The sequence below is a fragment of the Cupressus sempervirens genome, chromosome 3, assembly GCF_028749045.1.
Source record: "Cupressus sempervirens isolate cs-2001-9-10 chromosome 3, ASM2874904v1, whole genome shotgun sequence".
NCBI lineage: Eukaryota > Viridiplantae > Streptophyta > Pinopsida > Cupressales > Cupressaceae > Cupressus > Cupressus sempervirens.
In genome coordinates, this window is record NC_143120.1 from 417,105,643 (window position 1) to 417,125,144 (window position 19,502).

At 36.0% G+C, this 19,502-nt stretch overlaps 1 protein-coding gene across 2 annotated transcripts in view; it reads left to right on the forward strand.

Moving 5' to 3' along the window:
• LOC149566795 (RNA pseudouridine synthase 4, mitochondrial-like) overlaps nt 1-19,502 on the forward strand; it is a 145,731-nt gene that overhangs the window by 48,659 nt on the left and 77,570 nt on the right. For both annotated transcript variants that reach the window (XM_089820106.1, XM_089820107.1), the window contains exons 2-7: nt 3,197-3,256; nt 3,394-3,550; nt 3,652-3,701; nt 3,796-3,876; nt 4,954-5,070; nt 5,231-5,332. In XM_089820106.1, coding sequence (XP_089676232.1) covers nt 3,197-3,256; nt 3,394-3,550; nt 3,652-3,701; nt 3,796-3,876; nt 4,954-5,070; nt 5,231-5,332 — 567 coding nt within the window. The remainder of the gene's footprint in view (nt 1-3,196; nt 3,257-3,393; nt 3,551-3,651; nt 3,702-3,795; nt 3,877-4,953; nt 5,071-5,230; nt 5,333-19,502) is intronic.

Below are 19,502 nucleotides of genomic sequence, written 5' to 3' on the forward strand. Positions count from 1 at the left end.
TGAAATGATTTTTAAAGAGAAAATCAACAAACCCAAAAAAAACAGAAACAAATTTAGAATGCAAAAAATGCAGCTTCGCCTTGATCGGGAAGCTCGATAGCTTGTGTTGTTGGCTGGGAAGCATTTTGCCTTGCTTGGGCAGCCAAACGTTTTCGACACTTGAACTTCATATGGCCAAACTTGTGACAATAATTACACTGTACATTTTACTTCGTAGAGCCATCCAGGGATTGAGTAGAAGGTTGATGCTGGAAAGGCTGAGAAGACTGATGGTTGCCGATGTTTTGTTGAAAGGATTTTGCAGCAAATGCTTGCTCTGAGGAGGCTGTAGAAGCACTGTTGCCAAATTGTTGTTTCCAACGATCCTGCTACAGAATTTTAGTGCATAATTTTGGAAACTTTAGATCAACATTAGTTGACGTAATGTTGAGTGTTTCTATGAAGTGCTCATAGGACGATGGTAGACTTTTCAGAGTGATGACTACCATATCCTCTTACTCCATTTTTCGACCAATAGCTTCGAGCTGATCGCGGATGTCTTTAATCTTTGTGAGATGCTCTTGCAAGGGCATACGTTCATCCATCATAATGAAGAACAACTGATTCTTCAAAAAGAATGCTCGACTCTTGTCAGATGTTTCACGCAACTCCTTCAGATATTTTCAGATTTTTGCAATTGAGTTACCAAAAGGAAACTACGGTAGCTGATCATCGATAACAGAGAGCTTAAGAAGCATAACAACCTCTTGATTGCGATCATGAAACTTGTCCTATTTCGCTTGGTCGGAGGTTGGATGAGTCTTTGTGCTTGCAACAAGCTCATCCAAATGACGATACTCGAAGATGGTCAACATGCGCTGCTTCCATTGGTTATAATTGTGGCCATTGAATTGTAGATTGCCCTCCAACATTAGATTAGTCAAAGATGCCATTTCGAAGAATTCAGGTACAAACTTCAAGACTGAAATTCAACAGGCACAGATTTCAAGGCAAATTGCTAGCTGACCCAGAAAAATTTGATAGGTACCCAGAAGAACTAATACAAAACCTAGAAAGAATTTGAAGTCGAATTTCAAATCCATAGGCTGAAAAATCGAGGCATAGAAAACAAGGAACCCACAAAAATCTGATGAAGACCCATTTGAGATCTCGAAAAACTCACGAAGAATATATGATCAAAAATTTTTTTCGAGCCAAAAAGTTAGGGTTTTTGAACAAAACTCTAGTCGGTAGCCATTGATGGAAAAAAGTTGTAGAAAAAATGGCGGAAACTGTAGAACCGACAGCTTCTGGAATGAAAAATGTCGTAGATGAGGTCATTTTTGCACTTTGGAGAAGAAAACGTCACTAATTATTGAAAAAGGGACATCGAAAATGGTGAAGAACACCGCCAAAAATGTTCACGATTTGCAGAGAAGAACGTGTGCTTTTTTTTCGAAGATAAAGATGCGGATTCCAGGCATCAATAGAAGACGTGAATGCAGATAAAGACATCGTGTTTGGGAAAATAACCAGCAACAGAAGTCTGGGATAAAAGCTCAAATCCTTTCGTGCAAAAATAGAAGTATGACTGCTTGAAAAACCTAGACGGGTTACTTAGAACGAGCACCAAGAAATGCATAGAATAATTTCAAAAAATTTATGAACTGATAATTTCAAAAGAAATTATAAATTTTTGAAATAGTAACGTATTAGGCTTTGATACCATGTTACAAGATTCAAGAATTGGCAGATTAACGGATTTCTGGATGATTGATTGATTAACAAAGGAACAAATGTGTTCCTTATAAAGAATTACAAGGACGTTGTTTCTAAAAAAAAACAACGTAGACTGAAGATGAAATTAGAAACAAAACTGAAGACAGGATAGGAAACATTCCTATCTAGACTGAAAGACGGACTACAAAGAAGTAGTTGACCATTATAGAAAGTATTTAACTAAGGAGATAATATCTTAATAATTATAGTGTTGTAAAACAGTTGCAGTGTCCGATAATATGGAAGGGCAATAATATTTATCTTCAGAGAATTCCTCTTGCCCATATCCTAATCACATGTGTTATAGTTGCTGCAGTATAATGTTTTTTGTGTGCCCCAGCCATGAATGTGTTTTAATAGCTTTGTTTATTATTCTGACCTTCTATTTTTGGAACTGTGCTTTTCAATCTATTAGATACTGCCATTTTTCAGAGAAATAATTAAGAATGCTACTTGTAACCATTTTCTTTTTTATTAGGTCAAGCAGGTGCGAGTTGCCAAAATTATTCTTTGTGTGGTGATTACTGTTACAGTAAGTGATTCTGGAAGTGACAAATATGATCTGTTATAGGGATTTACGCTTAGGGTTCCTGCCAAATAATAACTATGAAAATACTATTTGTGTCTTAACAAGATTTTCTCCTTTGGTGTATGTAGAACAATAGCTGTTTTTAAATACATCTCCACACTATCATCGAAATTATTAATAATAGGAAAAGGAACATCAAATATTGGGCAAAGAGAATGTATCACTGCTGATTTCCAAGCTTAGTTTCCTGCTTTGGTCTTAAGTGGCTCACTGTTTCCTTAAGGGGCCTTTCCCTTAAATGGTTTTTACATTTGTCTAATTTATCGTGATCAATTGGCTAGACCTTGCCCATTTTAGGTTCATCAACACTAGCTTTGTTCCCATTGTTTGAGCATTTAGTTACTTTTCAGTTCCTTGAGTGATTCTAACTTCTTGTAGTTTTGAATTTCATTGATCTACTTTGGTTAATTGTGTATGTTAATATAATTAATATAATTTTTATCTATACATGATAACATTTTGATCATATAAGCATTTGGTAAACAATCAAAGAGGATGCATCAGCGAATATGCGTTTACAATCTAAAAAATCCATATCCATAATGAACAGTCTTTATTAACAAGTGTATTAATCTTCTAACCTCCTCTTATACCATTTTTTAATTTTATTTTTACTTGATTGGATTATATCTGTTATTTAATACTAGCCTTCAGAGGTTGAAGGCTTGCATGAGCATCCACTTATTCATGTCTCTAGATAGTTTTCTCTTACGACTTCGTATTTTAAAAGAGAAACATAGAGTTACCCATTTATTCATGCCTGGTTTTTTATTATTCATTTATTTATTACTATAATATTATTAATCTCTAATTGGTAAGTTGGAAGTCTATAATACTGCTTATCTGCAGGTTAGAATGGATTCACAAAGTCAGTCAGAGCAGGAAAAACAGAAGCCGCAACTGAAACGGGTGTGTTTTTTATTTTTGAGTATCAAATGCCAGTATATTTGTTTAAAATTATACTGTGCTTTTTTTTTCTTTAATTTTTTTTCTCTTCTTCCACTGATGAATTTCTATTTCTCAATTAACATAATGTTTTATGGCAGGTGACAGGAAAAGAAATCATGAAGCCAGGGACAAAATTATACTTGCCTATTACTGTCTCTGAGAGTAAAATCCCCACAAAAGACAACCCCGTCCAAAGAAAAACCTTCAGTCCAAGTATGGAGGAGATAAAGTACATACAAAGTCTTGAAATATACAAGGAATACCCTCAGCTCCAATACCAAGCTGTCTTACTTGCAAACTTGGTTACTGTAGAAAACAAGGCTTAACGTAAACTAACTATAGTATTCTGTAATTTCAGGATCCAGCAATAATTGTCTTAAATAAGCCTCCAGGTTTACCTGTTCAGGTTTGCCATTTTGAACCATGATATTTGCTTCTGTGTGAACAACTGGTTCCATGTCTGGAATGGTGTCTAAACTATCTTTGTATGTTCGCTACAGGGTGGTACTGGTATTCACAAAAGTTTGGATGCGTTGGCGGCAGCGGCTTTGAAATATGACCATATGGAACCTCCTCGATTGGTAAGCCAGATGCAAAAAGGTGTTTCAACATTCATATGCTCCTTTTCCATCAGCTGAGCTATAGGAACTTTTCAACAATACAAAACAGGGCTCTAAAACCAGCTTAGCTGTCTTTTTCTTCAGTTTGCTCTGTTAAGTTTCTGCTTTATTTTCAGATCACATTTTTGGTTTACAGATTAGATTGAAGTTGGATTTGTCAATTTATGCAACTGATGTATTGATGGGGGAATGCAAGTTGGTTCTGTGAGAAGACTTAGTTCTCATAGGAATTTTTCACCTTGTAAATATCACTTTCATTTTAAATATCTTAATGAATTCTCGGGCTAGTTGAATGGAACCCTTCCTGACTGTATTGAAATTATGGTGACTACATGTAATCTGTCAAGTCTGTTATGGGGCTCTTTCAGAAGTGCATGGCCTCCTCCAGCCAACACTCATCTTCATCCTCATCCTTCTACACTCATGTACTACACTAACAGAGAATGTATAATTTTGGCCACTACCTTTTGTCATTCCCTGTAAGTTATATATCTCTTTTTCTGCTTGGTGTTTGATAATTTCTCTGTTGTTGGTTGAGATCGCCTGCATCATTGAAGAGAGTAAAAGCATAATTGTTGGCCAATATCTTTATCTTTAAGTGCAATCCTTGTGTTTTCATTGTCGTTTTCTTCTAAGCGTAATAAGGAACAATATGAGCCAGAATCAGAGCCTGACAGTTAGGCCTCTTGCACCCGTTGGGCTTCTGGAATTTGAATGCAATTTTAGGTTTTGAAGGATTACAGAATTTATGGTTAGTATGAAATGCAGATCCTGCACAGGCTATGTATAGATTCTCTACAGTATTTTGCGTCAGAGATTAAGGGCACTATAGCTAAGCAGATGATATGTTAAAATCAGTTTAACTTTATACAGACACATCAAATCTTGTTGAGACAAGTTGTTTCTATTGACACTTCTTTCCTTTTTGGGACAAATAGTCAGATTGCAGATTTTTAAGTTAATGCATTAACATTCAAATTTGCGGAGCTAAACAAGGATTTAAGATCTATTAAAATTGGCTATTGGTTGCACTCTTAGGTGCACAGACTGGACAAAGAGTGCAGTGGAGTTTTGGTGATGGGGCGGACACGTGAAAGTGCAACACTACTGCATGCTTTGTTTCGAGAAAAGACTTCCACAACATCCTTGTCTGATGTATGGACTAAAATTGCTACTTTTTTGTCGTTTTTGACTGAGTTCAATTTTGGAAAATTTGTTTTTGGAGTTTCATGTCTGTATTTCGTGCATTTTAATTTCTATGAAGCAGATCTTTCTGGTCGTCTAGTTCGATTGATTGATTGCTTCTGCTATATAGAATCATGATTACTCTGGAAGAAACATAAAGCGAAGATACTGGGCATTAGTTATTGGCATCCCAAAGCAAAAACAAGGTCGAATAGTTGCTCCCCTGAAAAAGGTATATTCCTTGCCGTGTGCAACACATTGTAGATATAAATGCAGCGTTTTTCTAATTTACAGGTGTATTAGTATTACTGCTAACATGTGTTGTCCATTTAGTACTGTAGCTACAACTCTGAACCGGGAGGTCCTTTTTTTAAACAATTCATGTTGTGCTGTGATGCTTTTCTATACAGACATAGTTTTTCTCTTCATGTGGGATGTGATTATCTCATAAACTTGTATATGTATACGAACACTACGCAACCTCATTTATATTGCTACAGTAGACAAGTCATATATCTGTGCTTTTTTGTTGTTGGAGGTTCAGAGAACTTCGGCTAAGATCCAAGGATATAGGGGGTATCCATTCCACCAAAATCTGCCTCGGGCACGATTCCGTTTTCATCCCTTCTGTTGTTGGAACCATGCACTTAGGAAGACTTATCCTTGGTGGGCTCTTTCAGAACCTTTCAACTTCACTAGTAGACCAGGGGCCCATTGACCATTTATCTGTTTTGACTTAAAATCAAAAATTTTTTAGAAAAGACTTGTTTAAAGTATGTTTTGAGAATTTCATTAATTTAACTCATACACAAAAAATAATTATATGTTTAGTTTATCATTTGCAATGCTAAAAGTAAGAAATGTTGATAATTAAAATAGAATGGTGACAATTTCTAATAGTTTACATAATCTTGAATCAAGATAGGTAGGTGTCTAGTGTTCTGATTAGATGAGTGATCTTCAAATTGGTTACAACTGATAATTTTGCCTTCTTCCCCTCCCATAGTAAATTTCTAGTGAGTGACATTATTTCTGAAGAATCGTAGATTATAGTTTATCTATTGCGGCACATATAACAGCCTACTGCATTTGAAGGAATACAATAATGTCACTAGATATTCTTAGAAATCTGATGACGCAGCCATTTTAGACATACAGATGAAAGTCAAGACACATAGTCTTCAAAGGAAGGAGTTCTCATCCCTAGAATTTTATATGCTTCACTCTCTTATGCAATTCAAGTACTAGACAATGGACATTTTGATTGAAAAAGCAGTTGTTTTCCAGAGAGCGGATAGTAGTAGGATTCCTGCAAGATAATTGACTTAGGTTGAAAGATCTAGGTGATCAGCTTTTAGCCCTTAACAGTGAGTTAAATGACAAAGACATGGCCATTTTTGTGTTGAAGAGTTTTCTATATTCCATTGAGACACTTGTTGATTCTTCACAGCTAAAGACATCTATTCAAACTTCAACCTTTGAATGCATCTATTTCTATCTTTTGCAAAAGGATTGGAGCCGTACAAATGGAAGACAGGAAGAGTATAATTGTAGACACACAGAATTTTTTTGCAGCAAAATAGAAAGGCAAAGACAAACATTTCAGTCATGTTTTGGGAAAAGAGCACCAGACTTTTTATTCAAGGCGAAAGTGAAGTATTTCTGTTGGATCATAAAAGACAATATGATCTCTTTGATAAAAAGCACAGACATGTAAATGTGATAGAAATGGATGAAGTCCTATTTTTGGGAGAGAAATATTGCTTTGCTGTATCCCAAGGAAGCCAATGCAATATTCTCTGCCGTAATGAGACAATAACCGAGTACCCGGCTGATGGAAATTCGTCAAATACTTACAATGTAGTCGAAATTGCTTGTTCAAAGTTCAAACATAATACAACATCAAGATGTTTTACTGATTCTGAGTTTTATACCAAGAAATGATTACTTTAACACTGACAGTAAGGATTCCGCAACTCGGAGCTAGAAGAAATAATCTCAGAATTCAAAATAAGGGCTTATAACCAGATTAATAAATTAATAACTCTTTGGCTATGATCTGGAGAATGCAGCACAGATTTAACTCCAATACATGTAAATAACTGAGATAAGGAAGGGATAAACACAGACCTGTCTCCCTGATGTATGCTGAACGAAGACGTGGATACTGCAGACCTTGTTTCCTCTATTCTCCAATGTATTGCCAACTCGCCGGCCTTCCTTCTTACTGTCTATGCCTCCTGCGATACTGTTGAACATTGCAGGTTGGTGGGATCATCATCTCTATTGCCATGGCCCAATGCTAATGCCGTGTGTCTTCAGATACTGTCCACGCTGTTCTCAGATAATGGAGCCGTGAGCCACCCGACTGAACCAGTTCGTGTGCCCTGGAAGCTGGCTCTCTCCACACTCTACCACTGTTAAGAGGGCACCTGATATCCAATACTACGGCTGGGAGGAGGAACAATCTCACGGAAACAGTCTACCTTGAGGGCTATATGGATTTTCAGATTGCCGCTACACTTTTCCAAGGCCTCTGCTGTGTCAACCTGATTCCTCCTGGGCAGTCTCTCACCCTTATTCATATGCCCAGATGCTAACCAAACTACCCACGTGAGTGCCAAGAAAATGTGAATATTATAAGAGAGCTGTATGCTGTACCAACCTGAAGATGTTCAGTAATGTGCTGTGCAAATTCGATAAACTTCATGGAAATCTTGGCAACCAATAATCGTCAAAAGATCTGATATAAACTTCAGTAAGAAAGCTGGGGCTATGTCCAGCTTCTAACTTCTCAAGGGTTTTTGTCCTTGAGGTTCTGACCAGTCACATTCAAGCAACCAGAATGTAAATATTTTGAATCACAAATTCTTGTGTGTGAATCCCAATGCAAGGTCCCTTCTTTTATAACCTCGAAGTAGGGAAAAACATTGAAATAAGGGATGTGGGATAAAACAACATTTTAGTCCTGTAGTCACTTAAGTTACTTTATAAAGTAAATGACTTTATAACATAAAATAACTTTATCCACACATTAATATAGTAACTGGAGTACTTGAGAAAAATTCTCCGACGTGACTGGTAGGCATTCTGATAGTTAATGCCGTTAATCTATCCGGATGTGGAGATAGATTAACCTGGCGCCATAACACTAGTGCGGAGAAGGGGACATGACAGCCAAGATGCCAGTGATTGTTATTACTTTGATTCTGATGCAGTGCAGTATATTACCTTTCACAAGTATTGGTATATTGGTTATACTATTTCTAATATTCTTATAGAGGAAATTTCATTGGGAGATGAGTAGGTTCATGCAACCAAAGAAAGGGTTGATGATCATCTTATTTTAAATGAAGTGTCATATCTGTATTTTAGGACGGTGTGTGTTTTTCTAAGAAATGAAGGAAAAATTGCTTTCAATCAGTTGACCCACTTTGACTCCAAATATCCATTTGAGTTTCACCGGTAATAAATGCTCTCTCAAATCTTTCTATTAGGCAGGGAGCTTTATAAAGGTATTTCTTGCTGTCCACAAATAAGTTTGGATGTACTTGTTGTTGAGGACAATGCAAGTTTTTCTCTGCACTAAAAGTATGGTCATTTGAATTTTTCAGTGCCTTTCGGCACTTGGTCAAATTGATATTGTTCACAGGATGATATGTCTAGTGTGCTTATCTGTTTAACAAGAACACAATTGTTTCTGACAGAATGTACATGACACCCCATAATAGATGACCTCATTGATAATACTTGTGGGAATCACAATCTCACGGGAAAGGCATTTTTGTCTAGTGCTTGATAAGTTTTTCTTGAAAAATGTAGGTTTCTCTTTGTAAATGTAAGTTTGGATTCTTTGGTCTATTATAAAGAATCAATTTGGTAGATATATTAGAAGTCTTATGTCAGACAATGGAGAAGAGTTTACATCTAAACAATTCAAGGAAAATGACAAGGAGTATACAAAGAGAGGTTTCAGCCCCTTCCACTCAATACTAGAATGGGGTTGTTGAAAGGAGGAATGAGACAGTCATGGAGATGGCCTAATGTATGATGCATTAGAGGTTTTCTATGCATATATTGTGATCAGAGTACAGTTTCACAAGCTTCAAGGAACCTTGCACAGCTGACTATAGGCCCTCAGTCTAGTGCACAAGCTCTAAGAGAAGTTTGTGCTACTGCACAACAATTTGCCTGCCTTGCCACCCTTTGGATGTCAGCTGTTGGTCAGTTGTGCAATCAACAACCTCAAAGACGTGGAACATGTATTTTATCTATAGAGTATGTAATTGGAACGTTAACTACCAACAACCCAACCATTTGTATTTGGAACATTTTGTAACTACTTGTAATGTTCTATAATCATATCTTACATATAATCAATTGATCATCTAGTTGGTGATTGGATTGGAAAATAGTCTAGGCAAGCCAATTTGATGTGTTTACCTGTAGTGTACCCATTTTTATGCAATATTGTGTTGTGAGCTTTTAGCTAGTTTTTCAGTTTCTTGCAAGGATTTGAATGTGCTGTGGAGAACTTCAAATAATTTCGAGAGATGGGGCTTAATTTTTTGTGGTTTCAACAAATGCGGTGATTAGTTAATGTTCTAATTTGTTGGAAGGCTTTGTGCAACATTTTTGGCCTTTTGGGTTGTTCTCCATAGTTCTTGAAGTACATTGCTATTCTTAGTGTCCTTTTTGGCACCACTTATCATGCTTCAACATCAAGTTCTTCTTCGTGATTAGTTTCAGCTTTTGGTGTCTTGATAGTGCTTTTCCCATTGCGGTTGAGATTATTTAAATTATTGCACTAATGTTATAATGTCATATTGTTTAATGTTTTAATTTTTATAAAGTGATATTATGGCTCCTCAAGTGGACAATTAGGTGAAAGGGAACTTGGGCATAACTTAATTTCAAATTCTAAAAGGCCACTAGAGAGAAAATGATCATTTTTAATTGTAAATTGCTTTGTTTTCCCACCAACATTGGAAAAGGAGGATTTAGGCTTTCATTTGGATTATTAAAAATTGCATACATAAAAAGATATAATTGGTGTGACTGACGAGTTTTTCTAGCAATTGATAGAGGGAAAAAACCCTTGTGAAACCAATAGTTTCGGTGGCAAAAGATCCTCCCTATCTAGTAAAGTGATTTCACACAAGAATCACAATGCTTTCAAATAGTTTGGATTCTTGAGGTTTCAATAAAATAAATGAAGACATTATTGAGTGTTTCGGTGTTAGGTAATCATTTGGGGGTGACTTTGGCGATATTTAAAGACATTATTGAAGGCTTCAATTAGTCATTTCCACGGTTTGTTAGATAATCATTGTAGACCTGTTTATCCATATTTAAGGGTTCTTGGATGCTGTTAGATATGCCCTAGTTTGGTGCAATTTTGTGCCCATGTGAGGTGTATATGTATGCTTCATGACTACTTTCAGAAGTTTCTATTGGTGAATGGGGACTAGCTTGCAAACAAGACCTCTATATAATGCCCCATTTTAAAGTTTGATTAGAGCTAATGAATTTAGCCTTCATTGGGTCCTTGTAGACCGATATTGGTGATTAGAGGACCTTCTTGTTGAGTTATTTGTCTCTCTAGTTGCCAATTGTGGGTTTTGGCTAAATTTTGAAGGACTTGCTGTTTATAGTAAGTCAATAGATGATTTCAATGAGCTCAGATGATTTTTAGATGTTAATTTTGACTTTTGGTATAGGATCCAAGATTATTGGAGGGAGCATCTATTTTTAGTAAGTCATCTAGTTAGGACCATTCATCATCTTTGATCATCAAGATTACTCCTATGCTATCATATTTTTGATTCCAGTGCTATTATGCCATTTGCAAGTTGGGTGCACTATTAGCTATAATTTAGTTATATTTAATAAGGTTGTTATTTTAATTGAAATTGTTTAATGAGCATCTTATTGTTATAGCTCATTGGAATCGGGATGAGAATTTTTAAATCACGGGCACATGAAACAAGGACCTTGTGTGTCAGAATATTATTATATTATTGAAAAGATCATTTTTTGAGCAATGGTGGTTTAAATTAATAAAGCGACTTTATTATTTGTCAACTTTAAATTATAACATAAAGTTGTTTTATTAGAAATGAAGCCTTTTAAGTGAAAAGCATAAACATGAACCCACTAGCTGTTTGGTGTGAAGGAGAAGCCATTTGAATTAAAACATTATAAAAGCAAACTCTTGGAGATGGATATTCATTCTTGATGACATATATTTTGGTGAATTTGGAGTTTGGAGTTTGAACTCAAGAAATTGTGAATTCCTTTCAAGAGTTTGCCTGGACTTTGAATTGGATTTCAAATTGCCAATGAATTGTGTCATCTACTGCTGCTGTTTGGGAATAAATTGGTAAACATGACTGATGGAGTTTAATCTGAGGAAGAATAACTGAAAGTACAATGAGTAGAGGCATTTGGAGGGTGTTTGGGTTGTCGTCAGTGCATATGCAAAGAATGCTGGCCTAGAGAAGAGGCTGTGATCAGTAATACAGGGCTAATGTTGGCATTTCCCAGGGCTATGTTAGCAAATATAGAGCCTGTGTTTTGCTGCTCGAAGGGTGGCACCAATTTTAGAGGAAGATTTTTGTGTTTAATTTTCAGTTGAAAGACCAACATTACTTCTGTTAAATTAGGTTGAATACATTTCAATAATTAAGTGTGTTCATTGTATATACTCAAATACATTTCATTTGATGCATAAAGATAGAAGAGAGAAGTTACAAGTTCATTTCCTATTTATTGTCTTTATACATTTTGATATTTTGAAAAAAAGGCAAAAAGCATATATTTGAAAAAAACACAAAAACCCATAAATTTTCAAAACACAAAATGTTCATTCTTCACATAGTTGAGTTTGAGTCAGCAGGGCTCATTACAATGGTATCAAAGGGGTTTCCTGCCATCCTGTGCGGTAGGACAATTATTTTTATTTGGTCCTATTTTTGTTGGTTGAGTGACCAACACTCTTACAGTTGTTCAGTTATGGATAAATATAGGAAAACTATTAAACATGGAAACCGGTTGAATATTATGGCTAATCTCAGAAAGCAAATAAATGCTATAATTGAAAGAGTTGAAAAACTTAGACAAAAACAGGAAAGGATGGATGAATTGCTTTCAAACCCAACAATCATAGATAGTTGTGCATGATGTGACATATTTTTAAAAAGTGTTTATATCACAAAATAAAAAGAAAGAGAAACAAGAGGTATCTCCACGTGGGACATCCAGTAATCTTTACAATGAACTTTCAGCAGTTACATTAAGGAAAGAATGGGCTGTCATAGTTCTGATTTTTATGACAAGAATTTTATGTTTGAGCCTATTTAGGGTGTTGATGATAGGGCAAGCGTGGAGGATGCTGTACATATCACTACAAGTTGTTACTTGCATTGTTAAAGTGTTAGTTTTGAAGATTGCATGGAAAATGCAACCTTTACTACTTCTGATTTCTATGACATCATCAAGTCATGTTTATATCAGCGGGTGATATCAGAGAGTGTACCTGAAGAGGATGTTGGTGCTTGTGATTTGGGTACTACTAATGTTATTTATAAGGATGACTCATGTTACAGTGAGTCTAATTTGTCATATTAGACTGTAGTAAATCATTTGGAGATGTCATTGGTTGACGATAGGGTCCTAGGATCCTGACTCACAGGCACTTCGAGTTACATCTTAACTCATAGGGACTTTGAGTTACATGGGGAGGGGAAGCATGCAAGGACATTGATATAGCAATAGCTTCTACCTATTCAGATGAGCCATTCATCGAGGTACCCAACATCCATACCTCTATTGTTGATTTGTGCGAGGATGATAACGCACATGATGTTATGTGTCATGAGTTGAGCGATGCAGATACAAGTTTCTATCGTAGTGCAGTTTGTGGGCCAGAGAGCTAAAATGAGAGTCAAGGTGTTCATAGACACCCGTGGCCGTCAGACGATTGAGGGTAAGTGATAATCAAATTGCTACAATTATAGAGCATTATGACATTGCTCGTTAGATGTTAGCTACCTATGGATGGGGTGCTCTTGTGACAGACGAGCATTGTGATGGCAGTCTTTCCCTTGCAGAGATTCATACCCTTTCAGTAATGAAACACAACTATTTGTAGCTATTGGCTGACATAGCCTACCTTCTCGAATGGGGTTGTACTTGAAATGATGCCTTGTTCGGAAAGGAAGAGGAGGTAGGTGAGCTCACTCATGAGCTTGAGGCTACTTCAAAGATATTGGAGAGCACCCAGTTGGCTCTTTAGGAGTTGGAGTTACAACTAGAGGAGGTTACCATGAGTTGAGTTGAGTTTGACAGTTGGTGATGAGTTGATACCCATAGGTTCTAGTGAGGATGTGGCTATATTTTTCATTGCTTTAGGTGCAATGTGTTCAGTTGGGATGAGTATATTGGTTGAAAGATGCAAAGAGGCTCTTGTTAGGTTCTCTAGTACACATTGACAAATAATAAAGGACAGGTGATTGAGAGTCCTTGTGAGATAGAGGTGGATTTGTATGAGTTGTGTGACAATTCATGACACTTCTCCCTCTTCATCACAAAATATATGTAGAGTATCATCGATTTGGGAGGTTGATTCTCATATTGGGTTGTTTCCCTATGGAAACAATCTTGTTAATCTTATGCAGTAGAGTTTGCACGACAATTTGTTGAATCTTAGAGATGGAGGGACTAGTTGAGGGCTTCGAGAGAGAAGGTTGAATCAACCTTGTCTTGTTTTAACAACACACATAAATATGTTGAGTACCTACTTTGGAGAGTTGAGTTTGAGGAGAGACGATATGGGGTTGAGGTTGGCACCAATATTCGTGACTTGAGGTTCATCCAAATGGCTTTAGAGGCACTTCAGTTAGAATACTTACATTGTTTCATGATAGCGAGTATGTTATTGGGTGTGAAGAGAGGCGTAGCTGGGCATCGACCCAGTTAGCTGTTCGAGGTCAGAGATTGGAGCCATCTTCTGATTCTCGAGTTGTCAATGATGACCCACTAATAGAGATCAAATCTTTTTAGTAACTACACTGTGAGAAGCACTTACCATTTATTTATTGATTTATTGATTGAGGATTTGGTTACATGTCTCTGTGGATTGGCTCGTGGACTATACCACCCTTTATGGGATAGGTACATGCTGTCTTCAGTGGATGGTGTTAGGTGTAGAGGATGAATATCTTAGGAATAGTATGAACACTTGTAGGAGTTCTAAAACTGGTAGTACTATTGGACGTAACTCTCACATGGGATTGGTAGAGTGTAAAGGGAGAATTAGTCTATTAGATGTTGCCAAATATCCTTTCTTGATTTTGATGGATGGATGTGAACCTTGTTTACAATGAGATCTAGGTGGAGGTAGGTTGGATGGGTCCTAGCGGATTGATTCACCTTTTGCAACATGATGATGTTGGGATCTTGTTAGCACAGTTGACGCCTTGGGTTATTTTCCTTGGTTAACATTAGCCCATGATTTAGGATCCCCACATTACTTATTTGGACAATTAGTAGGGTGTTGTGGGATCCTTTATGTGCATCGAGATTCCAACTTGGATTTGCTAAGGAGTTTTGCAGTATGTACATAGTGTGGTTTATTTGCAGTTAAATTTATGATTCTTATGTACAAGGTTTGGTTAGATGTATAGTTCATAGCACAGAGTTTGGACAAATGGATTGTTGTCACTTATGCACAATTTTGGTTATTTTTAAAAAATGAATTCAGGGTCATTTCGAAGCCTTTCTTATTTAATCAAAAGCTCATCGTTTGCTATGCTACGATTGACCCCTGTACCTCATGGGATTTAGACCTTTAGGATCAAATAAGTGTTTTGCACATGCCTATACAGATGCACACAACTAAATAATGGTTGTTTGCTCAATTTAACTTCTGAGTATCTTGAGGAAAATCATAGCAAGAATGTGATGTCCTATGAACTTGTACTCAAGATTTTAACACATGTTTGAAAATGACTAGAGCAACAGTTGAGGTGCATTGCCAAACATTCATTGGTTTGGGAATCCCACAAACTTATGTGTTAGTTTGAATTGATGTTGCAACACATTAAATAACATGTTCCTGCGCAAAATAAATGTTCGTTTAAAGTACAAGTCAATTTGGATATCCTAATATTTGAAGGTAAGATTGACATTTCAACTCTTAATATATGATTTTGAGGACTCAAGTTATACGTTTTAGTTAACAACTTTAGTGACACTATGAATCTCCTTCATGGTATTGAAGATGTCCATTTCAATGTCCCAATAGTGGCAAACATTTGTACGTAACATGAGAGGGATCTATATCGAATTTGGACTTGAAATTCCTTAGTTAGTGCTTTATAGGAGGAATACTACCTTTGTTGTGATGTCCCTTCCTAGATTATAGCAGCTTGTGCGTTTTACTCATCTATTTTGTGAAACACATTGTGGTGAGACATTTTTTGTAGGTGGAATAGCCTAACTTTGCACTTATCAAAATCCTATGTGGAAACTTCAAATCACTCCCAATTTTGAGAGCAACTTACTTGGCGAGTTTTGTACTTATAACTAAGGTTTCAAGTCCACATCATCAATTATGATGCCGCATCAGCATCTTTTTTGCCAAGTTGTCCAAAACAACCCAAATAAAAAGTGAGACCAATAGTCGTGCATAAAGGTGTACCCATACTTGCACATCTGATGTGGCATCGCATCATTGGTTACTTTTTAGAACTAAAGGTACATTTCATTCAATTTTGGATAGTCATTACTGTACTAAAAGGGGAACCCATACTTGCAGAACTGATGCGGCATCACATCATTGGTTAATTTTTACAATTAAAGGTACATTTCATTCAATTTGGATAGTCATTATTGTACTAACAAATATAAAGTCATAGGAATTGATACAATGTTGTCAAAAAAATTTGGGCATTAAGTCAAGAAGTGTAGGTATCAAGTCAACAACTACTATCACAACTATTGGAACACATTCAAGTATTGGGTCCTCTCCCCTATGAGAAATTTTATGTATATGCTTTGTATTGTGCAACTTCATCTCTATATGGTGCCTTGACACATTCTCATCACCTTATCACCAAGACACATAAAGTGAAGTTCTACTCAAGAATAAGAGTTATTTTTGGGTTTAGTATTATAATAATTACACTTACAAATATATGCCAAACCTCCTAGAACTTGTGAAATTCTTGCGGTATGTCTTCATAAAGGAGATGCTATATCAATCTTGATTTTATAGGTTCCTTCCCCACATATTGAACTTTCACTATCGACCATTGTGACAATTTGACTTTGTGCTATCATAAGTAATTAAATAAATTTGAAGCAATAAAAAAAAAAGTACAAGTATAAACTGCAAGATATACAAAAACATTAAAACAAGGGCTAAACTTGTTTCTTTATTTCTTTAAAAGTTTTTTGAAAAAAAAAAAACTTACAAAATTTCATCCCGAACTTGAAACAATTCATCCAAATCTAAAAAAAATTCATTAAAAGACTCAATAATAGGGTCAAATGCTTAACCCTTGATACTTAGATCTCCACACCCCAGAAATGATCCTCTTAAAAAATAATCCAAAATGCCAAAATAGATACCAAACACGAAGAGAACAAAATAACAAACAAAATAATATGTTTTTACAATAAATGGCATCATAAAGGGCCATTTTAAGGTTTTGTGAAAAATAAATAAATGGAAAAACTCTTAAGCTAATGCACATGTTATAAGTGACATTTAGCTTTAAAAAATCTTTTTTTTTTCACAAAAAGGGGTGCTGGCATCTTGATGCGCGTGGTTGCATAGGGAGCACATCCACCCCCCGTGTGTTGTTTGTTACTGTTTTGACCCAGAAAATAGAGATAAACATTTGTGAAAGAACTTTAATATTACACAAAAGACTCAAAATATTTATCTTGGGAAAACCCTTACACTTGAAGGGAAACACCCACCCACACCAGCAACATATCTCTTTTATTGATCATGAAATGTTCATTGTACTAGACTTTCCATTTGATTTTTTAACAATACACCAAGCAATCATATAAATAGATTGCATAAGACTCTTCATCTTACACACGAAGGTATCTTTGTGTCCCAAAAATAAGACACTTCATATTTCCACACATTCAATACTTCATATTTCCATACACATGCCTCTTCACATGACGTATGACACAACTTTTTGTATGATATAAACTTAAATATAATCACAAATATTTCTTTCAGCTGAAGATGACCATAATGGTCATAACGACATATTTCTATCTCATAAAATCTAAGATAAAGATCTCTATCATAGCTACAAACTTCAACACTCCCTCTCAGGAAGAGAGATCTTTAGTTAGTCATGCACACATAGCTGCAACCAAAGATGATAAATTCACATAACTATGTTAACTCAGCATAACATAATCCACTATAGTTACTTCATAATTACATAGAATGGAGTCACACACATGACTTTCACCATGCCTTCTTGCAGAGTCTAGAACAAAGATTTTTGATCTCAAAACTTCTCCCAGAGAAAGATACATTTCCACCATGCCTACTCGCAGAGGGTGGTTCACTGTATCTACTTGTAGAGGGTGAAATGAGGGCTTTCACCTCAAACTTCTCCTAGAGAAGAATGCATTTCCACCATTCCTACACGCAGAGGGTGGTTCACTGTACCTACTCGTAGAGGGTGGAACGAGGGCTTTCACCTTTAACTTCTCCCAGAGAAGAATGCATTAATAATTGATATTTTCTATTAACACAGACACCCTCTCAGCAGGGACAACTTTAATAACAGAGTCTCCCTTTCAACAGGACGACTTTAATCATCACAATAAGATGGCCGACTATTGCATAAACTTGCAAAGGGTTGGACATCTCCCTCTGTTACATAATATCCCTCTGAAGCTGAATTGTCTCTCTCTAAATATGACTTTCCTCTTCTAATAATGTCCCACCAGATTAGCATCATGACTGCAAACAATGCTGCATATTCTCTCATCATCCCATTGCATCCTTAAACCAAGAGAGATTCATAAGATTCATCTGCCAAAGAGATCAATGCAAATTGCATAAAAGTGAATACTTATCTCAGCAGCTTCATAAGGTTATCTTCTCAAAATTGTTGTTTCCTACAAGATAGAGGCTTGAATATCCTTTCCTTTCTTCACAATGAATATATTGCACATAACAAGAACAACATCAGCCCTGTGGCATCTCCTTAGCATTCTAAGAAATTTTTACGTAGCATCCTATACCTTGTCCAACTTGCAAATCCCCTTGATTATTGCCACAAGTGACAACACTGGGATCCATTTGCCTTAAAATTTGCAAAGTGGCCATAATAATAATTCAAAATGAAAGTAATAGGAACTACTCCTACCTTAACCATGTGACCAAACAAACCTTTTTCAGATATAACTTCATTAACTCCTTGTTTGTAGAGCCCATCCATTACAAATTGTAAACAACTTGCAAAGCCCCTTTACCATCTTGCCCAATGTCTCGTTAGAAGGAAATTTGCCTGGCTATTCTAATTTCCTAAACAATTGAGAGGCTTTATCAATAAACTCAAAAACAATGAAGATTATATTATAAATACAAAAAGCTAGATATTATGGAAGCATATGTATCACAACATTGTTTTTGATGTTAACCCGATGATGAATCACACGAATGCTAAAAATAAGAGAACAAGAGTCTAAAGCGACTGTAGTAGACAAATAGACAGAAGTCGCATATTCAAATAAATAAAACTTAAAAACAAAACTTACCTCCACGTAATGTGACACTTACCTTCTTGCCAACCTTCTTGTGTAACATAGACATCATGTGATCTTGATTGGCCAGAGATCATCGAGACACTAAAAGTATTATGAACTCCCTCTGTCGAAAATTCAAACAAAAGAGTTGGAAAACATTCCAATGCATGAGAGAGAAAAGATGATGATATTAAAATAGAGTAATTTCCCCTGAGACTACAAAATTTCAAAGGCCTTGAAAGTTCAAGAATAGTTTCTTCCCTCAACGTTCAGATATTCATGTGCTGATAGAACACCCGATAGTCAATGAGAATAAACTCCAACTCTCTAAAAAAATAATTGCTAGAACATTATGCTCAGCCTTTCATCACTCCAACCAACAATGGCTTGCTAGATTGAAATAATGTGACTTTTGCAATTGATCCTTAGCACCCATTGTTTCCACTATAGTTAGAGACCTAGAAGAAGACTCATTTCAAGGTATATTGTCTACTTCTCTGCATGCCTAACTAGTTTTAAACATTTCTCACTCCATCTCTTGTCTGCTTTTTGATATCTTATCTCCTCAACTGACTCTTTCTATCTTGTAACACCCAATCTAAAACAAA